The sequence below is a fragment of the Geotrypetes seraphini genome, chromosome 3, assembly GCF_902459505.1.
Source record: "Geotrypetes seraphini chromosome 3, aGeoSer1.1, whole genome shotgun sequence".
NCBI classification, from domain to species: domain Eukaryota; kingdom Metazoa; phylum Chordata; class Amphibia; order Gymnophiona; family Dermophiidae; genus Geotrypetes; species Geotrypetes seraphini.
The window spans coordinates 305973531-305987374 of NC_047086.1; the positions used below are offsets into that span (position 1 = coordinate 305973531).

The window sequence follows — 13844 nt, forward strand, 5'->3', positions numbered from 1 at the left end:
TGTCTGGAACCTATACTGGAAACGTGCGATTAAGAAATCCTGATTAGATTAGATTCATTACAGACTTCAAAACCTTGTAATGCACTTACCACATAATCCAGGAGACCAGGACCATTGTTGCTTCATTAAATGAGTTAAAAAATCGGATGAGTTCCTCCCCCTCTCGTCCAAGCTTCTTCAATGCTACTCCCAAAAACAGAGCAAACAGCACCAAACCCAGGATGTTCATCCCATCAATCTGAGTTCCTACAGGAATCTGCAACATTGGAAAATAAATAGTCACGTTATACAAGTGCTCAGAAAATATTCTGGACTCAAGAAATACCTTTCATTTATATTGACTCCCCATGCACTTTACAGTTATCAAGTTTTAAGTTTATTTTTATTTGCTATCACACCCATTTTTTTGGGGGGGGGGGTTCCTTCTAGGCGGCTTACAATCTAAATTTAAATATATAAAAGACAAGGGCCAACACAAAGACATGATTGTAAGGAGAGGAGGGTAGAACTATCCCCCCGTCTTTTACGAACCCATAACGCGGGTTTTAGGGCCGGCAGTGGCGGTAACTGCTCTGATGCTCATAGAATTCCTATGAGCGTTGGAGCAGTTACCGCCGCTGCCGGCGCTAATACCCGCGCTATGCGTTTGTAAAAGAGGGGATATGTTATGAAAATAAAAGTACAGCAGCAGAGATTTTAGGAACAGTTTTAGACAGTGAGATGGTAGAGATGACAAACTTATTAATTATACAGCGGGAAATTTTTGAAGCTATTTCCAGTGTTTTACCCATGGAAAAAAAAGATTTTAGAAAACTGCCCAGCTAAACGTGCTTAAAATCCCTCTCATTCCATAACCTGGTGCCTTAAGTTAGGCTCAAAATCGTGAAAATTCACCAGAAGTGAAGCAACTATGAGTGCAAGCCAAGCATTCTAGCAAAGCTCCTGAAGAAGCCTCTCGGGTCGGTGAAATGGAGGCCCTGTAGAGCAAACAATGCTGGCGATGCAGCAGCGTTTCAGATAAGCGCTGACTAATTTCATTGAAAGTGATTTAACATGCACGTTTAAACCATTTAAAAATTTGCAAAAAAAACTGTTTAAATAATTTTAAAAATATATACAAAAAGTTAAATGTAGTGGGAATTTTGGACTGATGGTAGAGATTTGACCAACTACTTGTTTTCCCACAATGTGATGTAGTAGTTTTAAAAGGTCTCTGAAGTCCTTCCTCCCATGAGAATTGTGCTTTTGAGGGGTGCAATTTATCAGAGTTTGCCTTAAGTTAGGCACCAATTTGTGCACTTAAGTTACACTGTAGAATTCTAGCACTTACGCACATGATTGTTACGGTTAACTTGGGTGCTTAATGGCATTCTGTAGCTTTAACAAGCAACTCACTTAGCATATAAATGCAATGGGGCGTTCACAGAGGGAGGCACATGATAGGACATGAGCATGACCAGTCATGTGTAACTTGTAGAATACTGTATGTTATGCACTTAAGTGCCACATTTAGGTATGCATAGCTCTTTGTCATGGTGGCACGTCAAAAGCATATTGGACATTGACGCACCAACATATGCACGCAGGACGAATGTGTGCCGGCGGTTCTGCTGCTTTTATGTATTACTGTTAGCGTTCTGAGGGGGGTGTAGGTTGGAATCCCCCCACTACACTTATAACTGCTCTTGCTCCCGCTGTGGGGGTGTGTGTGTGAATGGAAGTTTTCATTGTACTGGGGGGGTATCCCCTCCCAAACCCCCCCAATGGGAGCATGACCAGTTCTAAGTGTATTGGGGGGGGGGATTCTCACGGTTCTCCCCATCCCTCTCAGAATCCTAACGGTAAGGCGTGAAAGTGACAGAACTGGTGGCGCACATTTGTCAGCACGCCAATGTCCTGCGCACTTTCGTCTGTGTACCCTTTGTCACTGTACCATGTGTAACCCCTATTGACAGTCCTGTTTAAAAATATATTTGCTACATGAAACTAAATGGTAGGTGGTAGCAGTGGTGTATTAAGGGGGGTGTGAACCGCCCCAGGTGCTGACTTGGTGGGGACACCAGCACCTCTCCACTCCCCCATGCCAAGCTTGTGCTCTCCCTTCACCAGGATGAGCAACTAATCTAGCCTGCTGCTCACGCCGACCTGGCTCCCTTTGAAATCACTTCTGGGTTGCAGGGCCAGGAAGTGATGTCAGAGGGAAAGCCAGTATGAGCAGCAGGCCGGAAAAGTGGCTCATGCTGGTGAAGATTTAAAGAGGTACGGGGGTGGGGGCGTGGAAAGAGCGGCAGAGGGGTTGGCGTGGAAGGAGTAGGGGGCGAGGAGGAGGAGGCAGGGGTGCCTCCTACCCTTGCTACACCACTAGGTGGCAGAAATTCTCCAGAATCATAAGTAAAGATTCTGTAGGAATCATGGGCAGAGATCTTAGGGGAAGATTTGTCTTTGGATTTGAGGGGGTGTGGACAAGTCTGGTTTGTGAGTCAAGAGACTGGGAGAGGATCATAGGCCTGTATTATAATATGAGCGAGAAGGAAGAGGGATTGTTCCCCTACAAGTTGGCCAATCTAGCAGGGGAGAGGAGTAGTGAGTGAATTATTGGTTTGATGAACAATTTTCATTCAAGCGAGTCCATCTACATGGAAGGGAGGGGTCAAAATCATGACAAATCAGCTAAGTTTTACCTAAACAGACTGCTTCAGGAACCTACAATAGTATAAAACACTATTACTACTACTATTTATCATTTCTATAGCGCTGAAAAGCCTTCACAGCGCTGTACATTTAACATTCAGGAGATGGTCCCTGCTCAAAAGAGCATACAATCTAATTTGGATAGACAGACAGGATAGTGAAAAATGAAATATCTCAGGGTTGGGGAGGTTTTGGTAGAAGGAACGATATAATATGTATAGGTATCTGACAGTGAGTAGGAGTTAAGAGTTGAAAGCAGCTTCACAAAAGTGGATTTTTAGCTTAGATTTGAATACTTTTAGACGGAATTCTATGAGTGTCGGTGCTTTTACCAAAGCGGCCTGCGATAAAAAACCCTAATGCAGCTTGATAAAAGGGGCCAAAGTGTCTGCATTTGTAATATTCTTTTTTTTTATTTTTTTTTATTATTTATTTATAGAATTTTATAATATTACCAAGCATATACATCTTGTACAGCAAAGTGCGGTCAAAACATAATAAACTGAATCCAAAACTGAAATATGAAATGTACAGTAATACACAATTGAATTTAAAAATAAAAAATAAAAATACATAAAGTGAAGATAATCTAATTTGATCGCACACTAGTCCTCAATAATTGGATCCAAGATTTAAAGAGTAGAACAAAATAAGTCAAATAAAGTTATCAGGAAAGCCATGTCTACTGCAGTACAGAGAGCTAATCTTCCTTAGGCGCAGTTATTCCCTTCTCAAGACGTTTCATTGAGAGAAAACTTATCAGATGAGATGGCTCTGTGAAGATGTACTTCAAGGATAAATATCTAACTACACATTTACATGGATATCTCAAAAAGAAAATGCCCCCTATTTGAGTCACTCCAGGTTTCAGAAGTAGAAATTATTTTCTTCTCTTTTGAGTCTCTCTAGAGACATCAGGAAAAATCTGAATATGATGTCCCAGGAAGTCCTTGGATCTATTTTTAAAGAAAAGTTTTAATATCCAATCCTTGTCTGGTGCCAAAGCCACAGACAACAAGAGAGTGGCTGAAACAGCCAATTCTCTATCCGATTGGTTCAGAATTGCGGAAATGTCCAATGGTCTATCCCGGGGTTCCTCAGCTTTTTCTTCTTCTTTGGATGGGGGCTTGGTGGGAAGATAGTACACTCTTGTAAGAGGAGGTAAAGAGCTTTCAGGAATTTCCAATATTTCCATAAAGTAACGTTTCACCATTTATCTAGAGGAAGTTGACAAGATCTTAGGAAAATTTATAAATCTCAAATTGTTAGCTCGACCATTGTTCTCCAGAGCTTCCAACTTCCTCCTGAGAATTATATTATCTTTAACCAACAAGTCTTGATTTTGTTTTAGTGATATTAGCTCTTTACTTGTATTTTGTGTCTCTGTTTTTAGCTGAAATATGTCCTGTTTTATCAATTTTATTTCTCCTTTCTGTTCTTTTAATTCTTTATCCAAACTTTTTATTTAAGGATTTAAGGAATTCCCCAAATTCACTACCAAGTCCCATAATGCTTCAAATGTGACTTTAGGAGGTTTAGTAGGAGAAAAAAGTTGTAATTGTGTAGTATCAGACTGTTCTGAAATTAGTTTTACCTCAATGAGGTCTTGTACTCCCCTGACCTCAGTTGTCCCGGTCGCAGGTCCTGGCAGAGAGAGCAAGTCACTCTGAGTTGTTCCATTCGGCGAGCTTTCCATAACACTAGCCTCTGGAGACGAGAAAGCTGCCTCTTCGGGTGCATTCTGGTCCCATGGAGAGCTGGCTGCCTGCGGCATCGGTTGAAGGGGTGGCGTCCTGACGTCGGGGCTAAGGGTGATATCAAGCCCTGAGGATTTCACCACCGCACTACTCTCCAGCGGTGTCCCTAACGGGCTGGCTCCCGACTCTGTAATATTCTTAGATCTTGGTCTCCTTGGTTTTTGACAATTGTCCGGTCTGCTCCATATATCTGCCAGACTGGCTCTTGTTGACTGCCTGCCTATCTGTTTTCTTCAAAACCCTAAGGCAAGCAATGGATGGTGCAGGCTGAAATGGTCCTCAAATTTTGTAAATGTGTTAATTTCTTTTTTTCATTTTACATTTTATTTTATTGAACCAAAATATAGCATTTACAAGATCAGTCTCTGAAACAAGGCCAAAAGGTCTTACAAGTTTGAAAATTCAACAGAATATAAAAGGTTCCGCTAATCGCATACTGTCACTCTTCAGTATATGGTTTAAAGTCTCCCAATAAATGTGTTAATTTTAATGTTTCCAACTTGATAGAGCAACTGCAAACAATCTATTAAGTATGTTAGGTGTCTCATTTATGGAATTTGCTTCTGTTGTCAATCCAAAATAAAGTGAGCTTTTCAAATCTTGTATATCCTTAAAGTGTTGTACAGTTAATATTAGTGATAATTTTTCATGTTTATTACCCAGTCTGATCAAGCAGCTCAAGGAGGTTTACAAAATTGAAATCTTTAGGTGGCCCTCAGAGCTTTCTTGTATTCACACTGCGGCCCTTTACATGAAAAAAAGTTAAAGAGCACTGACTTAGCAGGATTTGGAAAGAAGACCTTCAATTGGAAATCTAATGGAACATGAGGAAATTGCTATATATATATGTACAACCAGCAGATCACTGCAAAACATCTGTCCCGAATGTTCATATTTAGATTTGTCCCCAATTACATAATTCATATTTAGCCGAATATTAATTTAAAATTGAATAATCCAGGGTTCTACTGTGCCAAATCCAGCTAAAATATACACTTGATCTCTGATTTCAAGTTGCTTCTTTTACTATGTGTTATGCTAAAGCTCACTGCTCATTATTCATATTCAGTATTCACAATATTATTCATTATTCATATTCAGCTGAGTATAGGGGTGAGATGATAAGAGAGGGGTGTAGAGGCGCACTGTCATACACCTCCTTACCTTTCCCATCTTGACTGTGGGAAGAAGGAGAAAAAATATACCACAAACTCCTATACTAGTCACATAACAAACATCAGGAACAGATGTGCGAATGCCTAACAGCTGTATATACCTTCCTCCAAGTATCTGTATCTACAATAAATATGTACATGGATATGGCATTTATGTAAATTAAAAAAGAAATCCTGGAGACATGATAAACATTTCCTACTACTAATCATTAATATAAGCTGCCTTCTGCTACACATCAGCAGAATAGTGTTTGAGTCATTAGTAAGTGCACAGAGGTGACTATTCTAATGAAACAATTATTAGCCCTGTCACCACAACTTAACAGATATCAGCATGCAGACACGAGAAAGCACTCTTAGAATAAAAAGTAGCAGAACTCCCTCCCCCCCCCCCCGAATCATCTCAATTTACCTTTTCCAGTACCAGAAATAATTAGGATAAATAGTGAAAATTTTAGAACGAACATGCCTATCCTCTAATCTTTGGATACACAGGGCTTTGCTGTGAAAGCAGACTCTCTCAAAATGGAGCAGAGAAAGAAGAGAAATGCACACTTAATAAATGCCATTTGAGTCCTTACAGGTCACCATCTAAAGTGGGTTGGGAAAATTTTCATGCCTTAGCAGTGGTATAGCAAGGGTAAGAGGTACCCGGGATGGTGGTGCCCCTTCCTCGCCCTCTTCTCCACCTTCTCGCCCCTTCCTCGCCCTCTTCTCCATCTCCTTGTCCCCATCCGCTCCTTCCCCGCCCCTGCCACGCACCCCTTCCCTGTACCTCTTTAACATTCCCAGCGAAAGCAGCAACCCCAACTTGATGCTCGCGTTAGTGTCGGCTCTTCCTCCGACATCACTTCCTTGGTGCAGGTCCAGGAAGTGAGGTCGGAGGAAGAGCCAACACTGGAGCGAGAGCAGGTTGCGTTTGCTGCTTGTGCCATGAATGTTAAAGAGGTATGAGGGAAAGGGTGCGCGTGCAGCATGGTGGTGGGGAAGGTGTAGGGGGCGTAGAGGAAGACAAGTGCCTGCACCCCCACCAAGACAGCGCCCAGGGCGGACCACCCCCCCTTCATCCCCTTACTGTGCCTTAGTAGAATCCACTTCTATTTGCAAGAACACTTTCAGATCCACTGAGCTCCTGAGAAATCTTTCCAAGAAATCTTTCCAGGCGCCAATTACAGAATGTGGACCTAACGGGGAAATTCTATAAGAGGCGCCTAACTTAATTAGTAAATTGGCTTCAATAATGAGCTTTACCAAGATCATAATTGAAAAAAAATTAAATTTAATTGAGAGACAGACACCTATCTGCTTAGGCCTGGTTTTATGAAAGATAGGTACCTATTGCATGGTGCCTAGTGTTGCCTAACACCAAAGTAGGTGTGTTTGGGAGGGAGGGGGAGAAAGACAGGCACTGTTAGGCACATTTTTTAAAGTTTTAAGTTAGGCGCCACTAAGCGTAATTCTGTAATGGGCACTTAAGTGTGGATGACATGAAATAGGTGCCTAACTTTAAGTGCCTATTTTTTCTAGGCACCAATTACAGAATCTGGCCCTGAATGCTAATATTCAGCGAAGACAGATGGTTATCTCCTGCTGAATATTAGCGCTCAGTCAGCCAAATACTATTTAAGTGGCCAAGAGCCGTTCCTGGTTGGTTGAATAATGCTGAATAAAGAGCAGATCATGATTTATATAATGAACACTAGATGTATGCTGTGCTTTGCAGAAACATAACAGATAGTCCCATCCTCCTACCTCCTATAATCTAGTCAAGACAGACAGGATGTACGATGAAAGCAAACAAGAGGCTTGCTGATCAAGTGTTACTGCTGTCTCAGTTGGCAGAACTCAGAATCTGGGGGTACAAGGTCCAATAGTTAAAGATTTATATGCTCAGCACCAGTGTTGACCACATAAATCTTTTAAAAAAATATTGGGGCTGGTTATATGCATATAGGCTAAGTTTTAACCAGGAGCTGGGGTTAAGGGTGGACTGGACAAAAAGTTATATGGAGAGTGGTGAAATTCAGCTGTTCTCCACATTTCAATGCCAAATAGCAGGCCTAATTTATGTACAGAAGCAGTGGTTCCATTTAAACAGCTAGCACTGCTACAAAGTAAAGGAATGCCTCCCACTAGTACTTTCCTTTACCCAGTGATGAACTAGAAATTAGGTCATTATTTATTAAGTGGTTTAAAATTTTTTTCCGATAACATTGGTCTTTTCAGGTTGAAAATAACTAAGGTGACCATATGTCCCATTTTGAACTGGACTGTCCAGTTTTTGGATCTCCGGCAGGACATTTTTGTGGACCGGCGGTTGAAGAACACTGCTTCAGATCCCCTGTCCCGTTGTTCCCACGCACAGTTTCAGGATGCTAAAATGTCCCGTTTTCACAAAGAGCGTCCCGAAGCTGTTTGTGGGAAAAATGGGGCAGGAGATCTGAAGCAGTGTTCTTCAACCGACGGCCCACAAAAATGTCCTGCTGGTCTGTGGAGATCAGGGGGGCCCGATGAATATGCCTGCAGCAGTGCCAGTAGTGTCAGCGCAGCGATTCACGTAGGCAGCCTTGGGGCTTTTGCTGAGTCATGGCCTGCCTCTGATGAGCTGCTGGGAGGAGAGGAGGGAGGAGGGGAGGGATGGACGGTCGGACGAATCCCTGCTTCCCAGTACTGGCTCTGCTCTTGCAAACCCATCTGTTTCCCTTTGCTGGCAGGGGTAGGCAACGTGGCCTGGGACCCGAGTCTTGCACATTGCATGTCGGCCTGACTTTTCCCTGGGAGGGCTGTAATTGCCCACAAATGACAGCAAATAGGGTCAGCCTCCAGTAAGATATTTGAACAGGAGTACAACCTGCAGACAAACACTAAATCTCACCCTTTACTCCTTCCCCCCCCCCTGTTAGAGCTCTTTCAGATCGCTGGTCTTTAGCTGAGCTCACATCCAATAAGATCAGTGAGAATGTATAAAATATTTAGGTATAATGATTCATAAAACATTGGCAGACACACTGACGGTGAATAAAAAATCTTTTGCTGAAAGTCAAAGAAATGTGTGAGCATTGGAACCCATTACATCTCTCTTGGTGGGGGAGAGTCCAAACTGTCAAGATGATGATTTTGCCTGTAGTTTGCTACCAAATGAGTATGTTGCCAGTTTATTTTTAGGGGTCCTTTTATAAGAAATTGAATGGAATTCTCACTAAATTTATTTGGCTGGGTAAAACTGCTAGAATAGCTTTAGTATCTTTGCAAAAACCAATTGTGGCGGGTGGGGTAAATTTTCCAAATTTCTATAGATACCATCAACCTTTTATTATGCAGCAGGGTATATATTGGATTCTACCTGAAGTCTTGGAGCATCTTCCGAATTGGTTGATTTTAGAAAGACAATTTATGTCCCCATTACAATTGAATTACAAACAAAACAAAATCCCTGAGAGAAAAACAAAAATCAAAAACACATAGTGGATACAGATCAGATCAACTAAATCCATCAAAAGAATCCACCCTCAGCACTACAAATTCACAATTATTCATACATTCAGTCATTCAATAATTTACCAATGAACTGTATAAATTAATCATATAATCAAATAAATTCATACATACATAGAATACTTTAATAATATCACTATAATCATCAATAATCCACATATACATCCAAATAACCAAGGCATAAAAAAGCAAAGGAAACCAGTCGTTCATACTGTTAACATGCTCACGCCAGTCACTACAACAGTCACTTATCTTGAATGGAACCAAACTGCAGCTTACATTCAGCTAGTTCATCTTCCAAAGTGTAGTCCACCAAGATATCAGGAACAGATCGGAGTCCTTAGCTTTAGTTCATACGTTCATGTACAAAATGATCCCAAAGTCACCACAATAGATAAAGTGCAAATGCATAAATCCAATGAAGTAATCCAAAAAAATTTTCAACTCCCTCCTCAAGATAAGTGACTTGTAGTATCTGGCGTGAACATGTTAACAGTATGAACGACTGGTTTCCTTTGCTTTTTTAAGCCTTGGTTATTTGGATATATATGTGGATTATTGATGATTATAGTGATATTATTAAAGTATTCTATGTATGTATGAATTTATTTGATTATATGATTAATTTATACAGTTCACTGGTAAATTATTGAATGACTGAATGTATGAATAATTGTGAATTTGTAGTGCTGAAGGTGGATTCTTTTGATGGACCCATTACAATTGAGCCATGTTTTGAGAATCAAGTTACCCTGTATTTATAAGGACAATAGTATTCTTTTGGCTACATGGAAAACCTTACAATTTATTAATAATTTAACATCTATACCGGTACAACAGTCCACCTGTCAATCCTTATGGTTGAACTCCAAGATTCAAATTGGCGAGTCTAAGATCCTCTGGAAGCACTAGCTGTGGTCAGGTATGCGTACTTTAGACAATGTGTTATTAAATGGGAAAATCTTGAGGTTTCATGACTGCAACAATTTTGGTATTACAAAGTCTCAAGTATATAAGACAGTTGAAGCAGGCCATTCAGAAAGGGTTCCCTGATTGGCAAAATTTTAAAAAATCAGTATAGCCTACTGGCTCTATGCTTCCAAACAGATTTGCTAGGGCATCAGGCAGCCAAGTGGTATAAATTAATATCTGAATATTTGAATAAGAAACCAAAAACTAGTCTAAAAGACATTTGGAGCACTGAGATTGTGACAGTTCCGACCTGTTAGTCAGCCCTGACACATAGGTGAGACATGAAACTGTGCTTCCAGGCCGCTGAGAAATACAGATTCATAGTAAAAGGCTGTATAAACCACCCAGAGCTGTCTATCCTCCATTTCAGCCGAGGCAGCACCCTTTTAGTAGGGAGGAGGAAAATCTCCTCAATGACCACTGGGGGAGCCAGAGAGAGTTGAAGTCAGCTGCCACCTCAGCTAGGCTTGGGTGTGGCTCCAACACATTTAAGCCTAGCTTACTACAGAAGCTAGCAAGGGCTGTTCAAGAGCAGTGGCTGAAATAACCTCTCCAGCCAAAGCAGCAGGTCCAGGCAGAAGACCCCATGGACTGGCAGGGTCCTGAAGATTCCCAGACACCAGAGTTAGATCCGGGAGTGGAAAGCATGGACTTTGTGGAATCAGAGCCAGTTCCTAACCAGGCAGATGCTATGGAGATCAACTTGTGCACTTTGGGCAAGTAGCCATTTCTTGGCATGTTTTGTTTTTTTCTTGTCCAAAAGCCCTGCAGTGTTTTGGAGTTGCTGGGGAGTGCATAAGGTTGTGTGTGGGATGTGTATGTTGTGCCATCCGGGTGGGATATTTTTTGAGGGACTCTTTTTCTCTTATATTATTTGGAAAAAGTGATTAAAGCTACACAGCAGCCTTAACCCCCACAAGCAGCTCTGAGGAGCTACACACCTGCCAAAGCTGGTAATAGGCAGGCTTTGAGAACATAAACTGTTTCCTTCTTTGAGAATTGGTTTGGGTTAAGAATTGAATGCAAGGTCCTGGTGAAGAGGACTTTGTTTGGACTACTGAAGTCCAGGCACCTTGCTGGGCTGTGAACTTTTTGCCAGCCCTAAACAATCCTAGTGTTTTGTTTTTTTTCTTTTTTGTATTAGTTTGCTTTACAGATAGCTTTTGTTCCTGAGCCTGTTTGGGATTGTGAAGGTAGCCCAGAATGTACTGAACTGTTTAGCACTTGCTAAAGACTTGCCTAGATACTTGAAGCCAGAGTTTTTTTTTTCCTTTGTTGTAGGCTCTTTTGGCAGAATAAAAAAAGACCTATTTGATAAGCTCTCCTGTTTGAGAAGTGTTTTCTTTTACTGTTTGAATTTTGAGTTGAAACTAACTTGGGCAGTTTTAACTTTCTCACCCTGAAGGGCCATTCTCCCTTTTGAGTGGCAAGCAGAAATTGGCTTAGTCACCCTTCCCCACACTTGCGCTACCCAGCGGAGACCGAGGGTGGGTGACAAGACTAATTCATTTTGTATTGTTACTGATGGATTGTAAGTACTGATTCTGATGTATGTATAGTTTTATGCACTTTGTATTAGCCTTGAAAATTTAATAAAGATTAAAAAAAAAAAATTACTGAAGACCACTGTACTGCAGGCATCTATCAACTTCTCAATACAGAAGTATTTTCTTGGATTTCTTCTCAATATTCCTCTTGTCAGCTTCATGTCAGTTTACTGCAGTGTGCCGCAAACTTTTTAAAGCCATAGCACACTAAACGCGGGCCCGTGGCTGGAAGGCACCCGGAAGTGTGTGGATGTCGATGTGATGATGTCACACATGCATGTGATGTCATCAAATAGATGTCTGCACATGTGCAGTATGTGCTCCAGCAGCAGCCCTGAGACTCTTATTGCCGCCAGTGGTAGGGTTCTAGAGAGGGAGAGGTGTGGATAGCAGGAGAGGCATCAGTACCGACTGACTGCCTATAGGATGTGCCTCTCGCCATGGCATGTAAGCAGTCAGCTGATGCCTTTCTTCCTCCGGCGTCTCGTGGCACACCTGGAATCTGCCACTGCACACAGTTTGCGATATACTGGTTTATTGCCTTTGAACTGGTTTTCTATGGAAAATTTCACCTTCATGCAATGTCCTGAAGTCTTTCAAACACATAAAAGGCCACGGTCCGTAAAATGTTAATAAGGGAACTCACCTTTTCAAAGGTAGCATTTCCAAGGGTTCTGTTTCGTACAATGATTTTATAGTCAGTGGCATACTATAAATAAATAAAAATATGTATAAATATTATAGAAAGCAACAAAGCAAACAATTAGCAAGATCCAATATGATAATCAACAAAAAGAGCAGACTATGTAGATGTCTCAGTGGTAAATGAACAAGGAACATACAAATCATGCATGAACCAATAAGGATAGTCACAAGGAGGCTTACCCAGCTGTGTAAAATCCAAACTTCATCAAACTGGTAAAAACTCTCTCTCACCTGGGCTTTCATGTAGTGAGGCACCATTTGGGCTAAACATGGCCATGTCAGGAATGCTTATATAAACCTGGAAGCTGAAGCAGTGAATAAAAACGAAAACAAAAAATTCTGTGGAGATGGTGAAGTTCAAGATACAGGCTTTATTTAAAAATGTACAATTGGATAATCCACACAAAATATATCTACGACCTGAACCATTGGGTCCTAGATATGATTCAGGTCCTAGATATATTTTGTGTGGATTATCCAATTGTACATTTTTAAATAAAGCCTGTATCTTGAACTTCACCATCTCCACAGAGTTTTTCGTTTTCGTTTTTATTCACTGCTTCAGCTTCCAGGTTTATATAAACATGCCTGACGTGGCCATGTTTACCCTTAGTGTGTATTCTAGTGTCCAACTTTGTGTTTGAGGACTTACACCAACTGAAACCTAGTGTAAATCCTGGTGTAGAACTGGGGTACTCGGTCCCTGCACTCTATAACACTGCAAGTAACTTTTGGGAATGTCTCTGACCCACCCATGCCCCTCTCACAGCTAAATCCCCTTCTGGGTTGAACATGAGAAGATTAAATGTGGATCTTTATAGAATCGCCTGCAGCCAAATTCATGCACAAATCCAAATTAGAACTGATTAACATTAATAATTGAACATTAAGTCAATTATTGATTGTGAATGGCTCATTAACTACATTAATTGCAGCACTCAGATTTGGGCATCCTATATAGAATCCAGGGGAGAAAGGTGTGTATGAGCAGAGTTCTGGAAAGAATGGTTAGGAAGTCTAGAGCTCTTTTACACATGGCCTGTAGTCTGACTGTAGGTAATGAAGATGCTTTGATGTAGATTAGGCACAGCTGCAATAAGCAAAGCTCACACAGCAGCATTTATCTTAAATTTGTTTACTATTTGCTTTTGTATTCTAGGTCTCTCAATTTGGATAAAATGTAGAATGCAAATAATAAATTAAATGTTCTTCATTCAATTTTGTCCCACATACACATAGGGGGCCTTTTACTAAGGCATGCAACCGATTTAGCATCCATAGAATATAATGGGTGTGTTAGTATTTAGCGTGTGCTAAATTGGCTAGCGCCTCTTAGTAAAAGACCCCCATATTTAAGTGTGGGGGGGGAGGGAAAAAAAGGAAAAACTTACTGTTTGAAAAGCTGCAGCAACAAGATTTGATGGAAATAAGTTTCTGAAAAATTAAAGAAGAGAAGTTCTTATCTATAATAGGGTGAAACATTTCAGAGGCACAAACTATGT

The 13844-nt window shown here is 41.0% G+C and overlaps 1 protein-coding gene across 3 annotated transcripts in view; it reads right to left on the bottom strand.

Moving 5' to 3' along the window:
- The window catches only part of SLC1A4 (solute carrier family 1 member 4), a 78633-nt gene that overhangs the window by 30378 nt on the left and 34411 nt on the right, over nucleotides 1-13844 (bottom strand). For all 3 annotated transcript variants that reach the window (XM_033939532.1, XM_033939533.1, XM_033939534.1), the window contains exons 2-4: nucleotides 13734-13776; nucleotides 12284-12346; nucleotides 90-256 (exon numbers count right to left, since the gene is read on the bottom strand). In XM_033939532.1, coding sequence (XP_033795423.1) covers nucleotides 90-256; nucleotides 12284-12346; nucleotides 13734-13776 — 273 coding nt within the window. The remainder of the gene's footprint in view (nucleotides 1-89; nucleotides 257-12283; nucleotides 12347-13733; nucleotides 13777-13844) is intronic.